Below are 27,688 nucleotides of genomic sequence, written 5' to 3'. Positions count from 1 at the left end.
TGTCAGGCTGTTCTCCCATGTGGGTGACCCATTCCTCGATGACACCCTGCCTCGGGAGTATGTCCTCTACCTGCGCCCCACCGGCCCCCTGGCTCAGAAGCTGTCTGAGTTCTGGCAGCAGTCAAAGCAGATCTGTGGGAAGAACAAAGCTCACAACATTTTCCCACATATCACCCTTTGCCAGTTCTTTATGGTAAACCAGAGCTCCTCTTTCCGTTGCCTTTATACATGCATTCATGAGCAGCCCTTGCCAGGCTCAGACTGGAGACATTACATGCTTCATTCAGTTGCTGCAGAAGGGTTTGTGCTTAGGAGCTGGGGTGGGGGGGTGCAGAACTGCCTGATGCCTGGGCTTGTTGAGGAGGTAATTGGTTTTTTAAGTGGGTTGTTTTCAGGGAAGAGCAGCAGCAGAAAACCAAATTTTAATCATCTCAAGTGATCGTTAACGCGAGAATGGGGAGGGGGGGTAGGAAGGTTACTTGGGGATATCTGATCCTGCTTTGAGGACAAGGGAGGGCAGATGATTTCTACGCATACCTTTTTCTATGACCCTGTGCTTTTTCTCACTGCATTATAGCTAATGTAGACCATTCACGCCAACCCAAGCTTCCTTTCTCTACTGAGTGCACTACAGAGCTAAGCACAGGCATAAGGAGCCATTCTCCACCTGAGAAACGCTTGTCCTGTTTCTTTTTGTAGTGTGAGGACAGCAAGGTCGATGCTCTCACCGAAGCTCTGCAGGCCACTGTGATGCGGTGGAAATGCAAATTCCCAGCCCCTCTGCCTTTGGAGCTCTACACGTCCTCAAACTTCATTGGGCTTTTTGTCAAGGAAGAAAGTGCTGAGGTGCTCAAGAAGTTTGCTGCAGACTTCGCTGCAGAGGCTGCTTCTAAAGCAGGTGAGTGACTATGCTGGCAGCTGCAAAGAGCTCACAGCGCCGGCACTTTCAGAAATCAAAATTTTGATGGCACGAAGAAAGGAAGCTCATGAAGCCAATACCTGATTTTCAAAAGTGGCTAAGAGCCCGAGAGGAACACCCCACCAGGCTCTTTGGGTTTCAGTGCTTTTTCAGTTGAAAGATCACCTGACATTTAGTCTCAAGTGTTATCTCCTGAAAGGGCAGTTGACATTTCGTGGTTCCTTAACCTTTCAGATAGACGGTCTGTCTGCAAGGCTGAGCATTTCCTGCTTCACTCACTACCTCAAGCCACTGCCACAAAACTTTCCTCAGCCTTGTAAAGGCTGTGTTTGTTTTTTCACCGCATTTCTGAGATGTAAATACTAAACTGCAAGAGGACCCCAAGTGCCCTGGTAACCTAAGGGGGAACCTTTTAAAATCTCAGTACCGCCATGGCTGGCTCTGTTGCTGGGTCCTCTGCTGCTTTTGGAGGGGGGAACCCATCAGGAGCTAGGAGCAGGGAAATAAGCAGAGCACCCTGTGCTCTGATGGTCTCCGCTGCCGAACAGGCTCTCTGGGTGTCCTCCGATTACCTCCAAACTTGGAAGTCGGAACAGCATCAGAGCACCGTAATAGCTCCCTGACTAATCCTCCCACCCTCTGTCGCTGTAGCATTCAGCCTGGACTAGTCACAACACAATCAGTTTAGTCCTTCATTATCACAGGCTTATCCTGGAATTTAAATACATCAACACACAGCAACTTCTGAGTCCCTGGGATGTTTCTGTGCTAGGCAGGCATCCCATAACACCATGCAGAACAGCTCCAAGTCTCTGCCCCTGGTTCAGAGGCAGGGATACAGATGTGTCGTAGGTTCATCACACCTCTGAAATGCATTGCTTTCACCTGACAGTGACCTAGAACTTTTCTTCCCTTTAGAAGAGGGAGGAAATGGCTGTTACACTTACAAATGCACATTTTGGAAGGCAGTGACAGGCACAGAGACATTAGGCGGGTCCAAGGACTGCTGCAGCCACATGAGAGCGGTACAAGTGGTCCCCTCCACAGTGTAGACACGCCTTCCAAACTGACACAAAAGGGGCAGTTCTTACCCCAAAAACACTGACCCAGAAGAAGGAAGCATCAATGGCTTCTAGCAAGCTTCTGTCCCTGTGACTGCTCCAATTCAGACCGAATTGGTTCTTAGGGGAGACTGCTGCATTGCAGTCCACAGCTTGGTCAGGTTATTGCATTAAAGTCTCTGGGGCTTTTTCAGAGATCCAGAACATACTTTTTCTTGCTGATCAAAAAAAAGACAGATGAGCTTGCAAAGATACCCCTGGCTGGCACTTGGAGCCAAGTCTCTGAATAGCTGCAATTTTGACTGAATAATCAGTTAAATTTAATTGCAATTTTTGGTTGAATAAGCAAGAATAAATTACATGCAAACAATCTATCCAATGATTTCCACATCTACTGGAAAAGTCCCAATACTTCACATACTTTCACCTTTCTGCTTCCTGGAATCTTCTCTCAATACGGGTTCTTCTTCTGCTGGATCATTTTGAATTGTTATCATATCAATGTCTGTTTCCACAGTTTTGAATACCTCACCCTCAGTGGGCAAACTGGTAATCCAACTAATGTCCAGGGAAAAGATTTAATCAACTTGCATGAACCTGTAAATTCCATGGATTTCTAATTGCTACTGTAGGAGAAAGAACAAAGGTGGGAGAGTAAAAATTATGCTTTCTAACTTGCTTATTTTGGAGAGATCCTCAGCTGCTAATGAAAGAAAGCCTATCCCTTACCTAGAAAAATGTCTTTTTTGGCAGAAGACCCACTGGGTTCAAAATTACAATAATTGTTATCACACCATCCAGAAACCCATTGTTTCCTGAATGCAAATGCGTTTTGGCAGTTTGGCAAGGATGCTTTTTCTACCACCCTGTTGTGACTCAGGACTGAATCAGACAACAAATCTTAATAATTTGATGCAAGGCGCAACACATATATAGGGCACTCACATATGACTTTCCCAAAGCCTTTTCAGAAACTGCCCTACAATGTGTTCCACTTGAGCTATCTTTAAGAGTTCAGCTCCCAGCTCCTCTTGAGACATGATAGACACTCTTACACCCTTGAAAAGCTGCTAATCTCGACAGTCACTTGTTAACTGACATCTTCTCATTGCAGATGTTCACGTGGAGCCCCACAAGAAGCAGCTCCACGTGACACTGGCCTATCACTTCCAGACCAGCCACCTGCCCACGCTGGAGAAGTTAGCGCAGAACATTGATGTCAAGCTGGGCTGCGACTGGGTTGCTGCGATATTCTCCCGAGACATACGCTTTGTTAATCATGAGGTAAATTTTCGGCGCCTGTTTCAGTCAAAAAGAAAGAAAAAAAAAAAAAAAAAAAAGAGAAATAAAAAAAAAAAGGGCCTAGCATAGTTGCAGGCTGCTTTAGCTGTGAGCTGAATGAGGACTCCATGGCTGCTGCCACAAGCTGCATTCACAGGCTCTACAGACATAAAGGAATTTGCCTCAGGTCCCACAAGGACACTCAGAACATAGATCTCCCACAACCCACCAGTCATCTTAACAAACAGACCATCCTGCCCTTTGGCTTTTTTACTCATACTGTCTAGACTTGCTATTTCACCCACCTCATTTCTTGCTTCTTGCAGGAACAATGTCCTGCTGGATTAATTAATTCTAACAATGACTCTCCTGTTAGCTCAACATAAAATGGTCTGATCTCTCAAGAACCAGGCCAGTATCTTAATCCGAGTGCTATCCATTTCTTCTGTATAGACTTGGCATCACTATTAATCACAACGTTTAGTTTCATCATGTAAGAAACTTTTACCCTTGTGGCCCATATACTTCAATTACTCATATGAATTCTGTAAGTGCAGTAGCTAAGTGTCTAAACATTGTTTTCTTAATAATGATGCTTTCCAACACAACATACAGAAAAATATATATTATGTCTATTTTGTAGATTGGGATCGGGGACATAGAGAAACCACACGTGAGATGCATCTCACCTCCCTGTAAATACCCACAAGTTAGACCTCAAAGTCTGAGCCAGTCTGAGGCTCAGCGCAGAGAAACAGGCACCTCCAGAAAGTGAGTCATCTGACCCATCTAAGCTCTCTATCTCAGGGTGAGATGAATCAACCTCTGGAGGAGGCAGCCTCCAGAAGGTGCCGGCTCAGGGAGCCAACTAGACTCCTAAGGTTGGGGTGATTAACCCCACCAAAGCCTGTTGTGCAGAATCAGGCACGCAAAACTTGTGGCAGCGTGGGAAAAAGTTATTTTAGTCCAGCACACAGTACACCACAGAGTAAACAGATGTCAAAACTTGTGGAGAGCTGAAGTCCTTTGTGCATGGTGCTGGTGCTCTCACCCAGCCCAGGCCATGCCTCCTATGCGTGACATCCTCCTTTCCTATCCAAAGAGCCATCTTGTCCTTTAGAAGCTGCAAGGAGTCAACACTATCACTGATTGCAAAGGGAGTTGCTGATGAAAACCAGCTCACATCTTCGGGTATCTAACTGCAGGCAGCCATGTGTGAAAGTTTTGGCCTTGTGGTATCAGGTGACAGCGACCAGTTTCTGTCTTCCTTTGAAAACACCACAAATAGTCTAGGAGCATTAGCGAGCAAACAGGCTGACACCATCAAGAGATCAGAGCTGCTCGGCAGGTTATGGTTTCTTTCTGCATGGTGCCATTGCAGAAGTTAGGCTTGGCCAGGGACAATAACACAGTTGTTCTCCTTTTAAATGGGGGACTGCTGTAGCCACTTCCAAAGTGAGTTATTGGTAGACATTTAATACATGTGGATTCCTCATGCTCCAGTGAAGGGAAGATTACACTCACTGATCTTTCCCCCAGCTTTTAATTTAATCCTGTTCATGTTTGGAATACAAAGAAAACAAGCATGGCAACATCCCAGTATTTCCCATCACCTGTGATTTTTCCTGTGCATTCTCGTTAACAGTTTTGAGAGCAGCGTGTCACAGAGTCAAACCTGTTAGCCCCCTGGCAGTGTTTCTGCCTTGTCTCAAAAGCAACAGAGACAAGGAGAACTTGCTCTTTCAGATCAAGTGTCAGTAGGTAAACCCAAAATGGTCACTAACCACTAAAGCTGCATGAATTCCAGGTCCCAATAAGAATTCAGTTCCATTTTTAACAGGGCACTTAGATTTAGGCACACGGTCATGTTTTGGCTCGCTTTAAAAAAAATAAAAAATCATCTCCCCCGTTTCCTCCCAGTTATCAAAGACATGACGGGAATCAAAGAGGGAAGAAGGAGTAAATACCTTGAAAAGCTTTCCAACAGCAAAGAGTGGGAAGTGGCAGGAATTCCCCCAAGGTAAAGCTTTCCTGGATAAAGCACAAAGCGATGCATTACAAGGAGAGCTGTTCATACCTTGCTAAGGAGTGCTCCTGCCCCACTCTGCCAAAGGTTCCCTTCCATTAACAATCCTTTCATTCATTTGTGCTTCTGTTTCTCCCCCAGACTCTGCAAGTGATCTATCCTTACGCCCCCCAGAATGATGATGAACTGGAGCTGGTCCCAGGGGATTTTATTTTCATGTCCCCTGTGGAACAAACCAGTACAAGTGAGGGCTGGATTTATGGCATTTCCCTTGCAACTGGCTGTTCTGGGCTACTGCCTGAAAATTACATCACGAAGGCGGATGAATGTGGGACCTGGGTGTTTCATGGGTAGGTAAAGCTGCTCAGTCCAGTTTCCATCGCTGTAAAAAGGGGGCTCAGCAGCTGTGATTTCACCTGGGTAAGTGAAGAGTCTCCCAGAGCTGCTGAGAAGCTCGTTTGGGGGAAATGAACTGGCACACAAAGCCCTGTCTCATAAGCAAAGGATGAGCAGATGCTATCCCTGTGCATGGGATTAGAGGACGACGTGATTTATTTAGCTAAGATGTTACAGCAACTATTACTCATAGGATGACTGCTGCTGGCTAATGGAGCTGGAGCAGATGGCTGCTGTAGAACCACTGCTGTGTAGACACCTCTGTGGTGGGACTAGGATCAGGAAGGTTTAAATTTGAGCATTAATTTGGGAAGCAGGAGCTTCTGTGTATAATTCCCTGGGGAGAAGGGATTGGGATCAGCAGTGTTGCTTAAGATACTCGGGAAGATTTTCAGAAGTGGTTAGTTGCCTGCCAGCCGTTGGCTTCAATGAGAATGCAGACCTCACATTTTGAACAAGGTTATGCCTTAGACTTCTTGGTTTTGATGGGAATTAGTTAAATGGCAATAAAAAGCTAGTGCTTGAGGGGTGGGTTGAACACTTGCAAGGCTGTCTGCACCTCTGAAGCACCCAAACACCTTTGACAAATCTGGAGCATAGGAAGTAGTTTTTATGTCAGAGCACAAGCCAACAAGGAGAGGGGAGAGGCACTTTCCTGCCTGCTGCCCCTCTGCTACGCACCGTGCAGGTACAGAAGTTTGGTTACAGTCACACCAGCGAGCAGATTAGTTACAAAGGGAAGGGATGGAGACATAGAACAAAACACAGACAATTAGTATTTCAGATTTCAGTGGGAAAACATGACCTGCGGGGAGAAGGTCTGAGCAGAAAGTGAAAGCATTCGGTAACCCATGTCAGCACAGGACAGTCAGAGGAACTGACCTAATGCAACACTTACTAGAAACAGATCCAACAACTCAAATCAGGCAAAATGCAGGAAGTAAAAAGGGCAAGCAGTTGTCTTCTTTAGCTGTGACTTTTCAGGCATAACACATGCAATGTGGTGAATAACAGACGGAGAGCAGGTACAGGGCAATCGTAGCTTGCAGGCTGGCTTCCAGATGTGACTGCCAGTAATCACTGCCCTTCTGGAAACCAGACCTGAGTCCTCCCCAACCCAGAAGCCCATCAGGGAGGGACAAGCATAGCAAGAGATCACTCATATACCCTCTTGTCACAACCATCTACTCTTTTCTTGCCTGCCCTCTGAGAAATGAACACCACTAATAAAGGGCTTTCATCCATACATGAGCCAAACAGAACAAACCTGTCTCTACTGAGTCTGACACTGTGAAAACTCCAACTCATCTTTCATCAAGAAAAGGCCTCCAGTAACCAGACGCATGGGCAAATTCAATCAGTGTTTGTATGAAGACAGGACTTAATCCAGACCCTCCAATCTGCAATCCAACAAGACCATCCTTTCTTCCCCTAAAATTTGCCAGCCAGAATGCTCTCAGGTCCATGTACACTGCAGCAGCCTGCTCTAGTGGATTCTGGGGTTTGGTTTTGTTTTTTCTTAAATGCCTAGAAGAGTTTTGAGGCCTAGGGAGTAGCATGGGAAAGAATTACTATTGCAGCAGCAACTTAAAGGAAAGCCAAATGTTTTGTAACTCAAGCACCTCTGCTGCCAGACAAGCAAAGAAAGGAAATGCCCCTTCCCTGATTACAGCTAAAGACTATAAATCATGAATTAGAGTATGCAATATGGAACATTTATCAAAAACATTATTACATACCCGGAAACAGTCTCATTTTACACAACAGCTTCCCACAGGGAATATTAGGTTACAGAATGTCACGTGGTCAAAACAGTACAGCAAGCTAAGGACAACCTGAACCCCTCTGCCATCTAGGCAATGGTATCCACAGTAGGATCCTTGTGGTTAGAGAAGAATGGCACACAGATATCTTCACTTTGTACACATGAAAGTAAGCATAGCAGTACTCACCGGGACTGCAGGAGAACTGCTGCTGGGCAGGAGATGGGACCCAGCTCATGGGGTTGTGTCTGAGGCTGCTGTTGGTGAGCAGTGCTGTGATCCTGGGGGCTGGTTTGTGCTGCTTCTGTGGTACACAGCCACGTCCTGTTTCATCCCTGCAGAGGATGATAAAGAACAGAATAGCAGCCATGGAGCTTTCCCTCCTAGTCACAAGAGACTACATTCTTCAAGTGAAAATCATGCATTATTGAGATCATCATGAAAATACAGCTCACTCTGGGCTGCAGCACCCTGGCTATACCATGCAAGAGATATGCTATTCTGGCATATTTGATCGAATCTTTAATAAAAGCAAAATCAGATTGCTAGTTCGTGCACATTTCACCTGAAAAAGGCTCCCCTGTTGCACTGCTCAAGGGAGGCACGAGCTGAACTGTGGCCTTTGCAGAACATGTTTTTTCTGGCTAATCTCCGAACAGTGAGCTCTGCCCGGCACACAGACCTTCCTGGCTAGCACTGTACATTCAACAGAAGGACATCCCGTCCCTGTGGTAAGGCCTGTACCTCAGCTGCAGACCAACAGGCTGCCACGCAAAGAAAAGAAGCATGATGGTCTGTTTAATAGGGGAGAAGAGGCTTTGCCTTCAAGGCAGAGTTACTGCCCATGAAACCAGGTTGTGTCTTGAGAGACTCCAGGTCTGAATCCTTTCCCTGTTTACTAAAAATAGGAATGGTATCACTTCTATTCAGCAAACCCCAAGGATTCTTCATAAACTACATTTCTTTGCTGGCTGTGGCACATCCCTGCATGATTTCTTCTCATGACAAGGACTGGTACCAGTGAGGAGAAACATTAGATCTCTGATCAGTGCTATATGTTGGAAAATAATTGAAGATAACTTGCTTCATCATCCCACACAATGCAACCCAGATCCTAAGTCTGTGTAACCCATTCTTGCCATCCCCTCCACAAGGGTGTGTGAGTGAAAAATAACCTTTCTGAAACAAGCACTGGAGTCTCCTTAGGGGAGGAACCAGTTGTGTCTGTATTGATGTCAAGAGATCTGCTCTGACTGAGCCTAGGAGAGGATGTGGCCATAGGAATGTTAAAAACAAAACACTTTTCCCCCTGTATAGTATCAGGGTGGAAGTCCTTTCCTGGTAGCAGTGGAAGCTACTGGTGAGCTGAAACCACCTGGAATTAATCCAAACTACAGATTCAGTATTAAAGAGATATCTCTCTCTCTCTTCCCCCTCACCTTAAAAGCTCCACACAAACTGCTTGCAGAGTATTTTCTAAGTTGCCTGAAAATCAGTGGGCTACCAAGTCAAAAGAAGAAACTCTCCACCCTCAGCACACAGAGCCTGGAGGAAGTGGGAAGCCCCGTGAAGACAGAATTTACTTGCCCCACAGAAGCCACAAAAACCAAACATTCAAGACCAAGAGCCACTCTGCATATGCATGTAAAGGCAGAAGTGTGCTATCTTTGTATCTGTGGACCCAGCACCACTCAAAAGCTAAAACTTGCGATGGCTCCCTGCACTGCTTTTCCATTACCAGCAAAGCCAGAAATAGTCACCTCCTCTGCCCCAAAATGGATAGAAGCACTGTAGATATTACACTGCAGTCTATTTCAGCTCCCCGTGAGATGCCAAAGCTATTCCTCGCCCCTTTAATAAGCCTGAGAAATCAGACTTGGCGTAAGTACCAGGGGGAGGAAAAACAGCCCTAATTTTTCAAGCTATATTTGTGCCTCAGTAGGGTTTTTTCCACTTTGTCTTCCTCTGGTTCTGCAACAATGGCTGGTTCATTTTACCCGGGAATCCCTCTCCTCTAGATAATGATGAGTGACGCAGCAGAAGAGTCTTTTCCTACAAAGGGCTGAGGACCAGCTCTGTTGTGCCATGACAGAGACTCTTTCTCCATCCTCTGCTGCAAACATCTCCATTCTTCAAGTGGCCTTTCCTGACTGGGAGACGTTGCCTCCAGGGACACAACAGTATCACTGACAGAGCGGTGAAGGCAAGGCGTCATCCAGAAGACAGTAGATGTTGTTGTCTGCCTTCAGCCTCTGTTTGCCAAGCAGAAGAACCGTAAGCCTTTCGGAAAAAGCTTCCAAACAATGACCTATGCTTAGAAGATGACTCAGCTGAAATAGCTTCAGTGGTTTCTGTTTTCCAGCAACATCAAGGAGATACCACTGAAGATAGGCTGGTGGCCCTTCTCCAGACACAGCAAGATAGTATGCCTTTGCCTCATCATCATTCACAGCGAATCCTCACATCTATGAATAGATAGTAAAGCATTCATGGCCTTTTAATAAGGGCTTAGAGAGAAAGAAAGTGTCAGAAATTGTGCAGCAGCTCCTGGGGGCAAAGGAAAGAGGGGTAACCAAACAAATCCTTAGTATTCTCCAGGTCAGTGTCCTTTTGTCATATGGGCAAAGAAGGAAAGGGCTGAGATGGGATGAGAGGCTGGAAGCTGCAATACAGAAGAGTCAAGTCAGAGAGCTTGGGCTCAAGATCCTCTTTGTCCAGCACTAGAGATGGGTCCTAGCTGAGAAATTCAGATTCTTCTCATATTGAGATACTCAAGTTTTCAGTCAGTGGGGATGTTTCGGTGCTAGCTGCATCTGCACTCCAAATTGACCACTTAATACAGGGATAAATGTCTGTGGTGCTTCCTGCTCAGGGCTTAGCTGCTCTGGGCTTGGCACACACTAAGGCACTTGGGCAGCTTTTGGATCAGAGTTGGCCTTATCCTGCCAGGTTGGACAGGGCTTTGAGTAACTTGGTCTAGAGGAGGGTCCATACCCCCAAACTAGATGGGTTGGAAGGGACCTTAAGGATCATGTGGGGTTCTATGATTCTATGGCCTGAGTGTACTTCTGCCTGCAGTGTATCACATGCATATATTCTGATGACAAGAGTTAGACATGATTTCTCACCACAGCACCCAGAAATATTTCACTCAGCTTACCCACAAAGCTCTCCTGCCTGCATTTAACCCCTCTTCAAGATCCACACACCCTCAGTTGCACTTCATACCATCCCTAACTCAGAGGTATTTGCTGCCCTGACCTCTGATGCTGTATCTGCATTTGGGCAATGAGAGGAACCGTTCCCTGGAGCAAGCCAGCTCTTGTTAGGAACTCACCACGAATAAAATACAGTTACAAGAATCTGTAAACCTAGAAGGTCAGGTCTGAAAGAGTAAGAGCAGAAGGCTGGAGAGGTTATCTGCTGTCAGGGCTGTGCCCACAGTGGCTGCTGCCTCACACTGTTGGATGGGGATCAACAGTGCTGCCCCCAGCATGGCTGGTTCCCATCTCCCACTCCCCTTGCCTGCCAGTGCTTCTCTGCATGGCATCTTCACCTGACCAAGTAAGCCAGACCTCAGTCTCATCCTTGCACCCTAATTCCACCAGATAAGGGACCAACATCGGGACCAATGGTGTGGTATTTTTTTCTTCTTTAAACTGGTGCAAATCATGGGATCTTGCAGAAGATCAGTTCTTAACAAAAATGCAGATGACCTATTTTTGTTCCATTGGTAGAGGCACTTAGTGTTATTTTAACAGCTACAAAACCCCTCTGAGATTTTGTCCTAACTAGGTGCTAGTCAGGAAGAAACTTCTGACATATTTAAAGCACTGAAAAGTGCAAGCAACGGCAACTATTTCTGCCAAAGTAAATGACCATAGACATTATCTGACAATGTTGTTTTTTAACGGCTAAGCAAACGTAACCCATGCAGTGTAACTGAATCTGCAGGGTCACTGCAGCTTCTGTACTTGCCTGTCAGAGTTTACTCCCAAGGGTCTTGGTCAAAGTCCTTGAGTCTCTGGGCACGAGTGCTTTATTTAGCAGGATCATCATTAGATAAGCCCCTTGAGGGAGAATGGGATCTATTATATATCCCTTTGGCTACATTTAACAGGAAGCACTGGTGAGAATTAATTCCTACTGTAGATGGGAAACAGAATAGACAGCACTGAAAAATGTAGAAACAACAACCCCAACTGAGTGTGTCATATCCCTACCATGGGATACAAGCTATTTTGTGCGCAGGAACCCTGAAAACTGCCCAGCATGAGAGGCAGGGCTGTGCTCCTGCTTTCTACTGAAGCAGTAGCTTCAAAGGTGAGCGAAAACTCCCTGTAGCCATTAGTTTCCAAATGTGGGTCCACAAGACCATGGTAGGTAATGTGCAGCTGGTCCCCAGATGATGTTAGTGAGCATGGTCTTGGCATTTTCCATGAGAATATTTGAGGGCTGACAGTCTCGCAGACCAAAGTTTGGGAACTGTTGTTCTGTGAAACTGTTTCTAAGGAAACAGAAAGCCTGCTGAGATGGGATTTGTTTCATCATATGTGTGCATCACCTAGCAAGGTGCTCTCTAGGCAGCACTAAAATACAAATAATACCGTAATAACATGACAACAGTAATTATCATCAGTTCCTGTAGTCCTTACTGCAGGCTGAGTGCATGAAATCCAAAGCACTCCCAAAGCCAGCATCTTTCTATTTTTGTCAGGTCCTATTCAATTCTGAATACTACGTCTTCCCCATCCCTTCAAGCCTTCACTGACGGAGCTCTGGAAAGAAGACAGCAGGAAGACCAAGGACCTGGGGACGCAGGGCCACTCACCATCATCTGCCAGAATGTGCAGGTAGGGACCCACAAACGCATAAATCACATTTTTTCCAGCAACTGGGTTTTCCCTGACAACTTATCCTCTGGTCTCCTTTCACTGCCTGCACTCAGAAGTTACAAGGTCTCTACAAGCTTTTGAATGACATGATTAACCGCAGGCACAGAAGACATCGCTGTACCCAAACCCACCTGTAGCATGGGGCAGCAGGACCCCATCCTCTGCTCACTTTAACAGTTTTATACCAGCATACATTTACCAATTTGAGAAGAGTTTCCTGTACCCATATTTGCACTGGGGTAGAGCAAGAGGTGCCTGGTCCTGACTCCTCTTAGTAAATCAGATCTCAGAAAAACCCTTGCACTTTGATGAAGGTCAAACATCCTGTAATTTTTCTTCCAGCCCCTGAGAATAACCAGCCAGCCAGGACCTCAGAAACGCTGCCTGTTTGTCTGCAGACATGGGGAAAGGATGGATGTTGTTTTTGGGAAGTACTGGTTGTCACAGTGTTTTGATGCCAAAGGTGAGTTGGCTCCCGTGGGTCTCTCAGGCCCTGGGTTTAGATGAAGGAAGGAGAGTGGCAACTGCCTGGGGCAAAGCTTAGATGGAAGCTGTGATTTCCTAACACAGAGTGTTGCCTTGAGCACTTAGGAGTGGCAGAAGACCTCCATGCAGAGCTCTGCGATGATAAGGCTGCAGTCAGAAGCAGAAACACAAGCCAGGGAGTAAATACTATATTTGCTAATATTTGGGAGACCGTTGCTGGAAAGATTACATTAAAGTAACATTGCCGAAGAGCATTTTCATTTTGAAATGAAGTCACGATGGTAGTAGTCAGTGTCCACTGCACACATGTACTACCATCAGGAAAATATTTTGCCCAGCTGACACTCAGTCCTAAATGAAAACAACACCACTACAGGTACAGTTCACAGTGCCCTTTGGGGCATAAGCTGGAGTTTGCGACCTAGGAATATGCTTGAGTTTCAGACTTTAGTTACCAGACTGTAACTTCAGGCCCTGTTGGTATTAGAGCTGATAAGAAACTTGTCAAAAGGTCTTTTTCTGTTAAAAAAATGCCACTACCTTGTAGTCAGAATCATTGGAAAAAAGGATGATTTTACATCTACCTTCTTTCTAAATTTTGTTTGAAGAGCTCTGACTTTTTAGCCTCCTGTAAAAATGTAATGTTTGAGGTATCCTTTGTTGTGGGATAGAAGTTATTTTCCTTTGGGGAAATCTGTCCTAAAGATAACTTTAAAACCATTAGCAGCAATCTCTGCTGATTTTGAACTGATACAGCTGCGTAACTTAATTTTGTCAGATTTCCAATTGGTATACATGGGAAAAACTGCTCAACAGCCAGGTTCTAGGGTGCAGACGTGGTGAAAGAGGGCAGAAACAGGTGTGATGGCTCTCTGCCTCTGTCTGATGAAATAATTCCAGCAACTGCTTCTAACCTTTCCCTCACAGGAAGGTATATGCGTAGTAACCTGAATATGCCTCACAGCTTACCTCAGAGAAGCGGCGGTTTCAGGGATTATGAAAAAGATGCGCCAATCACCGTGCTGGGCTGTACGCAGGCAAGGCTTGTTGGTAAGTTGTCCTCAGCAGACAAGAGCTTGCCCAGGAAGCTTTGCCACCTTCCTCCCACACACCCAGCCAGAGAAGGTGCAAGGCAGAAAGAAATGAATCGGATACCCTGAACTAACAGGATTTAGACGTTTTGAGAACCTTTGCAAAGTCCCTTCATGTTCCCCAGCAAGCCCCCACTTTCAAAGAAACCTCTTCTCCTTGAGCTGCTGCAGCTGGAAAAGGGACAGCACGCAAATTGCAAGGTGTGGTGTGAAATCAGAGCCATCAGCAGCGCGGTTGCAGAGCGTTCACTACTGCCCTGTAAGCATGCCACACTGGGAGATGCTGTTATTACTAATGTTGGTGAGAAATGTGGCAGTGTGACAGTCATCTCATGCAAAATAGGCTTTTTCCTTGACTTTGACAATTAAATTTTGACCTGCAGTTTGCTACACCAATATACTTTTATCAGCCCATCTGGCTTTTTGTTTATTTGGCAAAAAACACTGCCCAAATTATTTCGTGTTCTCCCACTCCCCCATCCTTGTCGCTGACTTCTGAGCCTGTTACTTTGTAAACGGACAGAAAATCACTTGGTAGTCGAAGAGCACATATTGAGCATTGTGATTAGAGGAGCCCAGCCCCTTAAAGACATGAGCTTCAGAGAACAGTACTTAGCATTTTCCCAAATTCAAATCCTTTAGAGTACTTTGTGTTGGTCACATTCAAACTAGGGCAGCTAAAATTATACTTGCTTTTTAAACAAAAATAAATCACTGTACAACAGCAGGATGCTCAGGCTCCTGGTCACATGGCATCAGGGTTTGCAATATGCATGTAACAGAAGGCAAATCTGGGAGCAATCACAGCACACTTTGCTGGTATCATTAAATGGGTCCGAGTACGCAACTGCATACGTGACCCAGACGCCATCAACCTGCCAGCACGGCTGCGGCATGCCAGCCATCTGCAGGCAGCGGCTCCCTGCTGCAGCCACACAGGCTCGACCTTGACAGTTGCCGGAGCCATAATTCCTCTGACGGCTAAAGCAAACGAGCAGCTTCCTCGTGACAGAGAGCTGTTAGATGTGCCTCTCCTTCTAAATTACCCCGCTTCACTCGAGAGATTTATAGATCAGTTTGACATGGTTACAGCCATCATTAAACATATGAAGTCAAGGTAAATAACCCCTTCTTGCCCCCACTTCTTTGTCGTGCCTCTTCAAATATAACAAAATTATAATTCTTTTCTTACTACAAGTCCATGCAGTGCTGAGCAGATTCCTGTTCTTATTTGCTTCCCTTAGGCACTGCAAGAATATTAATAACCCTAATAGTGGAGTTGATTCTTATCTCATTTTCAGTGATCTTCCACCTGTGTAATGGAATGGTAATTTATACTAGCGAAGAGTTGAGCCAATTGAATTAATTTGGGTTTGAGTTAAGTTGAATCATTCTGATTTACAGCTTATAAATGAAATTAAATTAAATTCAAGCTCTGTACAGTTTTTCTCAGCACGCTGTTTGCTTTTTGGCTAAATCTAAGAGAAGCAGAAACTGAGAAAAGCTGCTGTGATTTCTTTGCATACTGGTTAATTACCTAGATGTAATTACCTAGATTACGTGGAGCAAGACACAGAGAAAAACGTATCTGGGATCCACAGTCGTGCATATCACAGTGCCCAACACACCACTGAAATAAAATACAGTGGGTACATATTTCCCAAAACTCAAGCAGTGCAGCTGGGAAGCTGCTTTAGTTCCTTGCTGGATGACAGACACCCTGCTGCTGTTGTTGTTAAAATGCCATTTGTCTGGTTTTATTCATGGATGTTTGAAACTTGCTTGCAGGTGAAGCCTTGCTAGAAACTAATACCATTGTAGACTACATCTACAGCTCCCCATCCCTACGGTGTGTACAGACAGCACACAATATCCTGAAAGGTAAGACCCTAACAGGCAGGAAAGGCTGCTTTCTCCTCACTTTCTGGGAAAAAAACACTGCCAGCCAGATAAAAGGGATCCTGGCATGGGAGACCCAAGTAAATGGTAAATCAGGGTGAGGATTATTTCCACGGCAGTATAAGTTACATTAGCGCAACACTGTCCATAAGGAGCCCTTTTCTAACTGCATGGGATGACATGTGCTTAGGCAAGTGGTATGCTGCCCCCGACACCAGCTGTGGTCAGGGCTGGGTTTATCGCTCTGCCCTGCAAAAGCCAGATGTGCGTTCAGGATGGGTGGACGCAGCCAGCTCAGCACGCCCTGTGCCCTTGCCTGCTCACGCTCCTGCAGCTGCTCATTGCTGAATGCTCCCACAGCAATTGCTACCACCAGGAAACTTGCTACCCCCAATAAAAATACTTCACTGTGGAAACTGGGAAGGGAGGTAGTGACAGAGGCACGAGATGCCCTGGCATTGGAAACAGTCAAAAACCAGCTCCAAAATACAGTCACACCTATGCTCAGTATATTGCGTGTAGCTGCTGGCCAGAGGTTTACATTTGCTGGCGTATCGTATGCCAAGTACATAAATTAAATACTTCATCTTTCATAACTACTATTAATCAACTGACTACTTAGAGGAAAAAAAATAATAATTTACAATCAAACCAAAGTAGTAAAGCTGCAAACTCTTGCTGCCTTCCTCTACATCTGCTTTCATTGAGATCTGGTCTCCTTTCTCCCTTTTCCAGGTATGCAACAAGAGAACAACCTGAAAATTCGAATAGAGCCAGGCTTGTTTGAATGGACCAAGTGGGTCTCTGGGAACACACTACCCGCCTGGATACCCCCGGTGGACTTAGCTGCAGCTACTCTAAGTGTTGATACAACCTACAGGTAACAGAAAGTGGGGTGGGGAGGGTCTTGAATTGCTTTTTGGCTTTGTGTCTGAAGAGTAACACTCTGCTGAGTTTCTAATACAAGAGTGACTGAAAGAGATGCTGAGGCTCCCAGAATAAACTTGGAGCAGGCTGGAGGCTGCTGTGTTGAACATGACCTGAGAACAGCTTGTTATAAACCAGATTTCCCAGATCACTGACAAGGTCCAGCTATATTGCTGATCATGGAGGTCCTCTTTCCAGTACTCCTTCTGTCCTGGGCATCTTTCAGGTGTCCAGGAAACCCTCAAAGTATTTTTGTTTTAACCCTTTTCCTAAAACTTCATAGTTTGGGGTCAGATAACAGAACTAGTTTTGCTGACTCAGTTCCCTGAACATCATGTTCATAGACTGAACTGGATCCTAGGCCCATTCACATCTGCCCTGCCCAGGAAAAAGCTTGTCTGGCTCTATTATGATTAGCATTGTGATGGATCTTAATTGTAAATTTTGCATCACCCTGGGGAACATGCTTACATCTGTCAGGAATTCAGGGTCTGCTGTGACACCAAAATGCAGAGGTTTTCTATCAAAGCGGCTAAACCCTAAGCATTTATCGGTTCTCAGCAGTTACATCTGAAACATTTCTAGTGGAAATAATTGCAGGTTTCTGAGTCAGGTTTTCATGGTATTCAAACTAAAGCCAGTTGGTGAAAGCAAACAAAGTAAATGTCTGGGTGAAAAACATCTGCATGGCAAATGGATAAGCACCACTGATTCTTCCTCCTGCTTTGCAGACAAGAGAAAGATAATTCACTCTGCTTTCAAGGGCTCTGACAGAGCTGCTCCAAAAGCGCAGAGCTGACCTCCCAGAACTCAGCATTTTTGCCAGCCACCCCTGCGGCTGCAGAGATCAGTCCTGGTGCCTGGTTAAGCTCCATATCTTGAACTCATGCCCTTGCTGCCAGCCTCTGCTGCTTTCCTTCTACCCAGCCACATGGCCATACTTCTGCGTTCCCAATATCATTGCCAACAAACACCTCAGAGCTGGCGGGAGCAACCTGCAGTCTGAGTCTGGAAGGAAACTCAAGACTTTTCTGACTCCCCAGCGAAGTATCGCAGCCATGGTGCCCTCCAGCCTAACACACAAGTGCTTTTTACTGTAAGCTGCAGAGAGAAAGGCTAAATAAAGCCCAGCAGAAAGTCATGTGGCAAAGAATAGACAAGATGATCTGTTCAGGCTTCCTACTCTCAAATTTATGATTCATTTATACAAGCCAGACTCAAAAAGCTCCCACAAAGAAGGAAGCTCCAGAAAGGTCATACAGTCCCAGTCTTCCAGTGCACCTCACTGTTGAAATATCTGTATCGCTATGACTTCCTGCAGTCTTGCTCTTTCCATCTTAGTGTGAGCCTGATCGCCAGCTGAGCAATCTCAGATGAAAACAAAACATTTATTATACACACATAGTATACATACATAGGAGTTCTACCTACATGGGCTTGGTGACAAATACTTTGGGCTGGGCTTTTGTGGTTGATGGTATCATCAGAAACGCTGGTATTTCCTGGTGTCCCAGTGCACCCGTGCATTTAGGAACCTCAAGTAGAATAAGCAGTTGAAATATTAAAACAAACAAACAAAAAAAACTAAAGAAAAAACCCCTGATTTTTTTCATACTTAATTATACCATAAACCCCTTGCATTGTGTCCTTCCAGTCTGCAGCTAAATTTCCAACACTCTGAGAGTATCTAAATAGAAGTCCTTACACTGTATTTATCCCTGAAAGGGTATCACATGGCTAACACTCAGCAGAGCAGCTGGATCACAGGAGAGTCTCTGCTTCAGAAAATACATGCCTTCTGGGAAGACTATAATGAATATTCTCAGCATAAGAAAAGAGCCTGCTCTTGTATGGTCAGCTGGTTAGGTGAGGGACTGGGAGACAGCCCTCCTGGAATTCTCTGTCTCCTCTCTCATGGGTAATTCCTGTAGATAAAACAGATCGCTGGATGGAGGGAAAAGTTAGGTCTCCTTGCAGCACAGCACGAAAATAGAGCCTTCTGCTGCCAGTCCCTTGCTTCTCTGTGCACATCAGCCTACTTGAGCTGATACAATTGGCCAGAGTCCTGCCAGGCAATTCACTGAAACGCCCTGGCCCAGGAGGAGGCCGGCTAATTCCAGGCATTTCCCAGCAATGCAGCTTTACAGATGGCCAAAGCGGCTGTTTGCCTCTGCCCTTCACCGTCAAAGCATCAGCAGTGAAGGGAGCCAGCATCTGGCTTCTCCACACTCCACGTTTCCCCCTGTACCTGCCTTGTCACCTTAGACAGACACAGTTGTTGTCAGCCCCCCCTCTAAGCTGGAAGCTGTGGTAGCACAGTGCAGACCTCAGGCTGCCAAAGACAGCTTGGGCGGTGGCTTGTGACGCTGCTGGGACCTCACAGCTCCCAGCCAGTGGAGCCGACCCATCTGTCCACAGGCAGCTGCGTCGACACTGTCCTTGTCCTGCTGCCCCTTCCTGCTCACCCACTCCTGCTGGGTACAAACTTTGTTCTCCTGCCACTCACTAACTTTATGTGGGTGGGTGAGCCCTGAAATCTGCTAATCACAGGACACATGCCTAAATAAACGCAAAGTGGCATCGTTGTTGCTGCATGCCATTGCAAAAGCAACACAAGTATAATCAGCATGTTGTATGCTGCCTCTGCTAATTGGTCTACATTAGAGGAAGCAGTTACCATTTTCCCCGGATAACTGTAATATCTTAATGCAGGAATGGTAAACATCTCAGCGCTAGACTTTAAAAATAATCCTAGCAGTCCTGACGCAAGATACAGTTGTGGGGATCTGGGGAATTAGAAGAGCTAAAGAAGCAGATACTTTCAGATGAATCATAACTTGCACTTAAAACTTTATCCCTTCTTCCAATTTACCATACTTGTTTTTCTGCTCACAGACCTCATATTCCTGTCAGCAAGTTAGTGGTTTCCGAATCTTATGATACATACATAAGTAGAAGCTACCAAGTAACAAAAGAAATCATCAGTGAATGTAAAGGCAAAGGTAAGTGCTCCAGAGCAGATGGAAAACACAACGGGCTCTCTGGGATGTGAATGCTGACATTCCTGACCAGTCTTTCCCTCTTCAAGGAGACAAATCTCCCTCCCTGAATCTCTCATCCCCTCTCCCAGAGACATTGGAAAATCCTGTATGTGTCTGAACTATGAGTTCAGATACGCTCAGCTTACAAGAAAGGTCTATAAATTTAAGTAGCAGAATTATTTTAGGGATCCTTACCCAATGCAAGCTGTCTGTTTCTCAAGGGAATAAATAAGCCATTTACACTTTGCTGCCTGTTACCAGCATCAAATGAGGCATCTTTCATCCCCTCTCCGAGCTACTCTTCTGAAATATATTACCCATAAAGACTGTAGAGAATTTCTCCAAACACAATATTGAAATAAAAAACCCTCTAGCCTTTAGTTTTCATTCACAATATAAGATTAGGGTGTTTCTAAACTCTGGTTATTTCCCTAATTTCATTTCACCGATTTGTTTCTACATTCTCTACAATAAGCTTTTATTTCAATAGCTTGCACTCAAACTTCAGTAGCACAGCATGGCATTGGTTGTAAAGGATCTTGGAAATGGAAACCTAAAGCTATCAGGGTAGAAAACCAGCAACTGAAATTAAAGTGCTTGTTTTAATCAGAATTAATTTTTGGGTAGGAGAAAAGCATTTGCTTCACAAGACAGCTGAAATCTCATTGGAATTCTTGTTTTCTTCATAAAGCCATTTTAAAACCAAGTAGCACCGAGTTAACCATTATCCTGCAAACTGAGAAATGTTTTAAACACGCTAATAAACCAGGCTTTTTTCCCCCCAGTACGCATAGTTTACTATGTTGTTGTATTATGAACTGAACCCATTTTGAACATTTTTAATTGGTCCGCTTGATCCTGGGCACCAGTCCCTAAAGCTGGCTTCACCTCCCTCCTCAGCCTGTGTTTCTCACTTTATTTCAGGAAATAACATCCTGATAGTGGCACATGCATCCTCCCTGGAGGCTTGTACCTGCCAGCTCCAAGGGCTCTCGCCGCAGAACTCCAAGGACTTTGTACAGATGGTCCGAAAGGTAATTACCACCAAGGAGTCAAGCTCGCTGGCTTTAGAAAGAGAAATTTGCAATCTGCTTAAGCAGGCAGAGGACACTTTGTTCCCCTCGTCTCATTATTGTGCCTGTTACTATGTTTCACCCATTTCAGCAGTCAGAGAGTAAAGCAGATTGGTTTAAGAGGCTTATCTTAACGTGTCACTTCTGTAACAGATAGCACGGGATCAGATGCCCACCTACAAATGGGCTTGCAGCGACTCTGCTTTATGCTTGTAGATACCAGGGGCTGTACAGAGGCTCCCACAGTGCCCTCCAGTGCCGAAAAAACCCGAACCACAATTCACGGGGCACTTCTGCCCTACACCACTTCCCCTTCTCGTTTTATTCTAAAGAGCTGTTAACTGACACAGAAAAGGACTGAAAATTGTAACAGGGGCTCCTGCCTTCATTCCTTTACTCCAGCCCTGCCTGGGGAGACGGCATTATCCCCTGCCAGTCTTGCAGACACTCTCTGGGATGTTCACAGCCGCTGCTTGATCTGAGCACGCCTGAGCCAGAGTGGCATCCCTGTTTCTCCTCCATAGCTGTGCTGGCCTTCATGGTTTGGGACCATGCCAGCCAACAGGGCATCTTTGGTTTCAACTGGCCCATATTTAAACTACATTACAATGATATAACCTGTCTTTCCCAGTGTTTTGCATGTATCGTGGTGCACAAAGTCAGCGGAGTCCTACAGTCATCTTTTGAAAATGGCCTTTGGGGAGAGGGAAAGAGAGAAGGCAGTGAAATGCTTCCATAGCAAAGCAGGACTTCAGCCCCTCAGGGAGCTCCCTCCTTGCATAGCTCAATCCCTGCTCACGGCCTTTATTTCCACCTCTCTTCACACAGATTCCATACTTGGGGTTTTGTTCGTGCGAAGAACTGGGAGATACAGGTGTGTGGCAGCTTACGGACCCTCCCATCCTCCCTCTCACACATGGACCAACTGGAGGCTTTAACTGGAGAGAAACCTTACTACAAGAATAGGCAAAACTAAATGAGCAAGGAAAACCCATGGCCTTTCTAAGCGTTGGAGAACGTCTCTTTCTTGTGTTTATTGACAGTGGAAAAATTGTCACAATATGTTCAGTGGATCACACAAACAGCTGTTCTAGCAGATCTCTCACACAGCCACAGTCATGCAAAAATTCTCATATTCAACTAGGCAAATTCAAAAGGGAGTGATTTGAGGGGGAAAAAATATTAAAATACAGATTGAAGCTCCTGCACAGCAGGGAGTCTCTAGTCAGTAGCTTGGGTAGTTTTCCAACCTTGAATGGAGCTCTGATAACACCAGTAGCTTTCACTGCCTTCTGCACTGCATTAGAAACAACTAGCACTGTGTAAAAGTCGAGCGTTCAGGATGCTGGGTGTTTTTTCACTACTATTTTCGCAAAGCATTAGCAGGCTTGTTCAGGACCACATGTTGACACCCCCCTCACTCACAACCCCCAAATTGTCAGCACCTTGCATAAAGTCTATCACCACCAGCTGGAAATGAGAGTCCAGCATTGCCGCTACAGGCAGCATCAGATTATTCCTCTCCTGTATTTTGAGCACTGTGTTAGGTGGTGTGTTGGGCATACTGTGGATGCAAAGACTGATTGACGCTAATCCACGCCAGAAGAAAATTATGAATTTCACATCAGTTACAGATGAAGTTTGCACATCAAAAGACAGCACCGTTGTGAACAAAGACTGGGAGCAGTTTCTTTTAAGTGGAGATGAAATAAGAAGCCTTTTCCAACCAAACTTGCAGGATTTAGAAAGTTGCAGGGGTCCTTTATTTAGGTTATTAAAATCCACCCTTGTGCACAGACCCAGCCTAAAGTGTTTGTGTCTTTAAAATCAGAAGACCTTGGAAGACTGTTTTCCCTTTCATACTGGGGTTTTGTGCTGGTCATTTACACGGTGATGGCTTTCTGTCCCTTGTGAGCTTTTTTGTCGGCCCTGGTGAGATTCTGCAGTAAGCAGCTTTCTTCAGGAGGTAATGATGGAATCGAAAAGATGCTGAATTTCAGCCTCCGCTGCATGCTTTGCTTCCTTTTCCCTAATTCCTAAGTGCCATCTGTCATAAAGACAAAGCAGAACTGAAAAAATAGTACACTTAGATTTAGGAGCGACATGCTTTGGCCTACTAAGATGCTGTTTATCTTATGGGGGAAGGGTTAGGACTTTAGGAGAAGGGGAAGAGAAGGGAGCTAAAAATCAGTAGCTAAAATCTTTGAAGTCACAAGTGTATCTTAGTGCAACAGCCTGCAAGATGCCAATACCAGCTGCTTCACAGGAGAATGCAAAACACACCACAGTGGGTAGTTTATAGCATAAACTGGCTTCAGAGCGGGTTTCTTTTAGATTAATATTAAAGTCATCAGCCTTGGGTCAAAAAGTTCCTGCAGACATTTGTACAGGTCTTATCAGTGTAGGCTTGCTTTCAGAAGGTACTTAAAAATGTGTGTAAATGGGATGAAAGAGATTCAGGCATACTCCTTTCTTGCTTTGGGCCATAAGTCTGAGTATTCCCATAAATAGCATCAAAGGAAAGTTCATAAGTGCCAGGAAAGAAATTCTGGCATTCTAGGTACCCCTCTTCTGTCCAGCTTTTCTTCTGCAGAAAGTGTTAGTGTCCTCCTTTGAAATGTTTGTATGGCACAGAAGTTCATACTGCCCAACTTTGACAAAGGTTTACTATTCATAGCAAGATCAAAGTTTGTTTTGTGTTGGTTTCTTTTAACCTATCAAGCCTTCAGCAGGACTGGTCTGGCCTTCAGCAGGATATGACCGAGCTGCACTTTCAGCAGTCAGAAGAAATAAGGAGTGATAAACTGTAATCCCTTCTTCCTAAACGAGGTAAAACACTCAGCAATTGTGATGTAACAAATCTTAAGGGGGTTTAGCTCAGCTTTGTCTCTGGGTCTTATTAGGCTTGCCAGGGAGAGCACACCAGATTCTGTACATATTTTGTGTCAGCAGAGAGCTCATAGTGTGCAATATGTACTTTGTCACAATCCATAACAATAGTCCATTATTTATACTTTTATGACTATGTAACACACAGTAGGCCATTCGTAAGTGCATTATTATACCAGGGATGTATAGTGAAAAGTCAGGGAGATAACTTACACGATGACAGAAGAAACTGCTCCTGTGCAGTTCTACTGCTGTCACTTTAGTTTTTAACTATAATTTGAACTATTGGATGTGTACAGACATTCCGAAGAGCACTTCCAGCTTGTTTTCCTCCATGCTTACTCATTGCAAAGTTGCAAAGAGTTTAAAACTAAATAGATGACAATCACACCAAAACTAATTTGGTTACTGATGCATGCATAATTCTCCAGACTGCTTTTTATTTTACAAAAAGGGCCAGCACGATGTAATTTGAGACAACAATATTGCCTGTACAGAACAGTGGAGGCTGCTGAAGTCCCACTGCAGTTAAGCAACATTACAAGGAATTTCTTTAGACAGAAGCATGAAACAGACGGAAAAAAACCTGAATGCACAATATTATACTAGCTGATCTTTGCATATAGTAAGTAATATAGAAGAGAGTGTTGTTTGAGAAGGTAGATGTTAAAATACTCTTCTTAAAAAAATATATATATTTTTGGATGTTTGGGAAAGTATTTTGACAATTGTAGTCTTATCTCAAATTAGTTTTTTCAGGTGTCAAGAATCTCAAAAAGAAAAATCTTATTTTCTTCTAGCATTTTGATTTTTCATAGGGGTTTTGTGTCAAGTAGTCTCATGTTGATAAGGCTTATGGGGGGGGAGAAAAAATTATTCCTTTAAAATTTTTAATTGAGATGTTAAGAATACACAACAATTGCTGCTTCACTTTCACTCCATTGCTGCTCACGAATGTGTATTTAACGTCACTTCAGTGTTTTGTCCCAGAAGAACATTAGACTTGATCTATCTAAAGCGTGTGCAAGTCTTTTCCTTGCCTTCACTGTGAGCTGCATCAGATCCCAACAGTTCAATTTGGGTATAGGAGGCAATAGCAGTTCCTAAATTTTTCCCTCTCTTCCCAGTTAAGGAATAAAGCTGGAAAACTGCCAAGAATATGTTGTTTGTCCAGTATTTTCATAAACTGCAACTTAAGGGTTGGTCTAGAAAAATCAAAGTGCAGAATCAAATTCTAGCACAGCAGCAGTTGGTGGGATGACCAGAAGGTCAAAACCCAAGGTATTGGAAGAAGTTCAGGATTGATCAGGAGTTTGTCCTTATTACTGGACTTTATATCTCCCTCTGCTGAAGGGCCTGGGAGGGAGCTGCAGCATGCCTCAGCCCCAAGGCTTGAGCTCTGCCTGCAAATACCTTTCTAATGTAATGCAGCTGCCAGGTCTAAAGTTTCATGCATTTCCCTTACATTTAGTGCGGTGGCCGCTACAGCCAAATACTTAAATGCTCTGAGCGCAGCACCAGGTTGTCTGTGAGCGTAAAGTGACATTGTATACTCAAATCAACAGAACTTTGTTTATGCAAGCTGAGGATCCAGGCTATAACTTCAGAAAAAAACCCCACCAAAACAACCAAACCTATTTCCCTTTTCACTCAGTTTGAACAGTTTCAGAAAGAAGTCAGGGGATGGTAGAAGCCTCTTCTCTCCAGGGAAGTGATAATTTACATCACCAAATAAGTGGTTGTTTGCAAGAATTCTGTAGGAATTATCTTTAGTGAAGGCAACACAAGCAGTAATTCTGCAAAGCAAAGAGGGCAGAAGGGATGCTAGAGTGCTATTGCCAGCATATTCTTTTGTATCTGCAGGCTGAGCCCCCCAGACAGCAAGATCTCCAGGACACAGGTACCATGACCTTAGACTGTGCGCTAGCTGGGGCTCTTGGATAAAAAGTCAGAAGATGGGGAAGAGGTTGTGTGCAGCAGTATGACAGACTCAGCCTCTTTACATAGCTCCAGCATACTGCACTGGATGTGAGGGGTTGTAAACTTGTCCCTCTGGGTCGTGTGGGTCCTTACAAAGGCCTGATCCAGAGACCAGGGAAACAAAGAGGGATGAGGCACGATTTTCTTGGCCTACCACTGACTTAATGAGGAATTTGGAGGACTCGCATCTGTGCAGGGTTGAGCCCTTCCAGTCCCGATTTAAGAAACGCATGCAGAAGTAGGGTGAGATTTAGTGTCTAATTATATTGATGCTAATCTCAAAAAGAGGGATGCTGGACAGTTGAGTTAGGCTGTAGCTGACTAACCTTTATTTAAACCCAAAGCTGAATATTAGTTTGTGATGCTTCACAACTTAAGATGCATTGAAATTCTGTATGAAAACTATTGTTTAGGAAGGGAGCCTAAGTAGATTTGGTTTGTTTTTAAAAAAGAACCTAAGCACAGAGGAAATTATATGAACTTTTAAAACATATGTGAAACGATGGTGGTAGCAGACATGCTGAAAACGGTGAATGAACAAAGAGAAAAAAACCTTAAGCAGTAAGCACGATTGGTTGCGTACACTCTAAATCACTACTTACTTCTCACCACTTCCTCAAATACTTGTTCCCCGGGGAATATTCATGAATCATACATGCTACATAACAGAAAATACACAGCCAGTTCCTTTCTATTACTTCCCACTAAAAGGTATTTTCTGAAGTTTCTGTGGACATCTCTTAAAACTTGATGTTATCAATGGATACTTTTTTTTTCCATGTTAAACCTGTTGTATCATTCTGTTTATTATGTTTTATAGTGTGAGCAGATTGTATTTATTTGAGAAAAATGTTTGCTGTTTAAAAAAACAATTGTATTGCCAAAAATAGCTGTAATTACCTGTGACATCTGTATTTTTTTATTTTGGGGGGGTGGGGGGTTGGTTGGTTGTTTTTAATCTCAGTTTCAAGTGCTAACAACTGTTAAAACAACCACTGCATTTTAATTTGCTTATGACATTAAATGGATTTCTCTGAAGTCAGACAAAAACATCTCTTAGATTATTTAATAAAGATGCCATGCACCCACACCTTGCCCTTCCTATATAAGTTCTCCTAAGCGCGTTGGACAGAGTGAATATTCTGACACAGACCTCCAAGGAGGGGTCCCTTCCGAGGGGCCCGTGCATTGCTGGGGTGCACCTGAGCAACACCATCAGCGATTCCAGCAAGAGGTAGGTAGGAAAAACGCCTGTGCGGGGTGTATGCCTAGAGAAGAGCTGTGTTGGGACCTTGAAACAACAAGGGAGCCAGGCAGTGCTGCCCACACCACATCCCATTCCGGGGTGCTCACTCGGATGAGGTGTAAGCCTCAGAAGCACCAAGGAGAAACGGGAGTCTGAGCTACGTTTTTCTTTGCTCCACTGGAGATGAAGTTCATTTATTTGACAGCAGATGGCACAAAACCATCTCAGGTCTGGTTTTCCATGTACTGCACAGGGACGGAGTTTTCCCTCTGGGTTGGAGGCAGTTGGCTTCAAGTGTCTCTACTGCTCGATGGCTTTTTTCGCCCAGAGTTATTTCACTGACAAGTTTTAAATATGAACTGGAAGCACAGCTTTTAAACCAATGCTTATTTTTACAACACATCTACTTTCTTGATCTGGATTTTTTACATCCAGCAGTAGTTTTATCAGCCAGTGAGACTCCTTCCTTTCAAACCAACTATCTACATTAAACTTCAGGACTTACAGCTGTTTTCCAGTAAAATTGATTCTATTATAATTAATGTAAAAGCCATAGCTTTTGTCAGTCAAATATACTCTAATAGAATGACGTAATTCCACACACCTGAAAATTTAATGGAAACAGGTTCAAATAAATTAGAACCAAAATGCATAATGTATTTATAATTAACCATTTTGTCCTCTTCACTCAAACCCATGTCCTGCAAATGCACAC

The 27,688-nt window shown here is 44.5% G+C and overlaps 1 protein-coding gene across 2 annotated transcripts in view; it reads left to right on the top strand.

Annotated features, from left to right (window-relative positions):
* UBASH3B (ubiquitin associated and SH3 domain containing B) overlaps window positions 1-26,817 on the top strand; it is a 75,493-nt gene extending 48,676 nt beyond the window's left edge. For both annotated transcript variants that reach the window (XM_040616059.1, XM_040616060.1), the window contains exons 3-14: window positions 7-193; window positions 700-898; window positions 3,095-3,264; window positions 5,429-5,637; window positions 12,164-12,299; window positions 12,684-12,804; window positions 13,755-13,877; window positions 15,707-15,799; window positions 16,553-16,697; window positions 19,640-19,746; window positions 20,710-20,819; window positions 21,687-26,817. In XM_040616059.1, coding sequence (XP_040471993.1) covers window positions 7-193; window positions 700-898; window positions 3,095-3,264; window positions 5,429-5,637; window positions 12,164-12,299; window positions 12,684-12,804; window positions 13,755-13,877; window positions 15,707-15,799; window positions 16,553-16,697; window positions 19,640-19,746; window positions 20,710-20,819; window positions 21,687-21,824 — 1,738 coding nt within the window. In that variant the 3' untranslated portion in view covers window positions 21,825-26,817. The remainder of the gene's footprint in view (window positions 1-6; window positions 194-699; window positions 899-3,094; window positions 3,265-5,428; window positions 5,638-12,163; window positions 12,300-12,683; window positions 12,805-13,754; window positions 13,878-15,706; window positions 15,800-16,552; window positions 16,698-19,639; window positions 19,747-20,709; window positions 20,820-21,686) is intronic.
* The last annotated feature ends 871 nt before the right edge of the window (window positions 26,818-27,688 follow it).

Source organism: Falco naumanni, chromosome 16 (assembly GCF_017639655.2).
Source record: "Falco naumanni isolate bFalNau1 chromosome 16, bFalNau1.pat, whole genome shotgun sequence".
Lineage (NCBI taxonomy): Eukaryota > Metazoa > Chordata > Aves > Falconiformes > Falconidae > Falco > Falco naumanni.
Note: the sequence above shows the minus strand (reverse complement) of the source record. Positions and strands in the feature narration are given on the sequence as shown.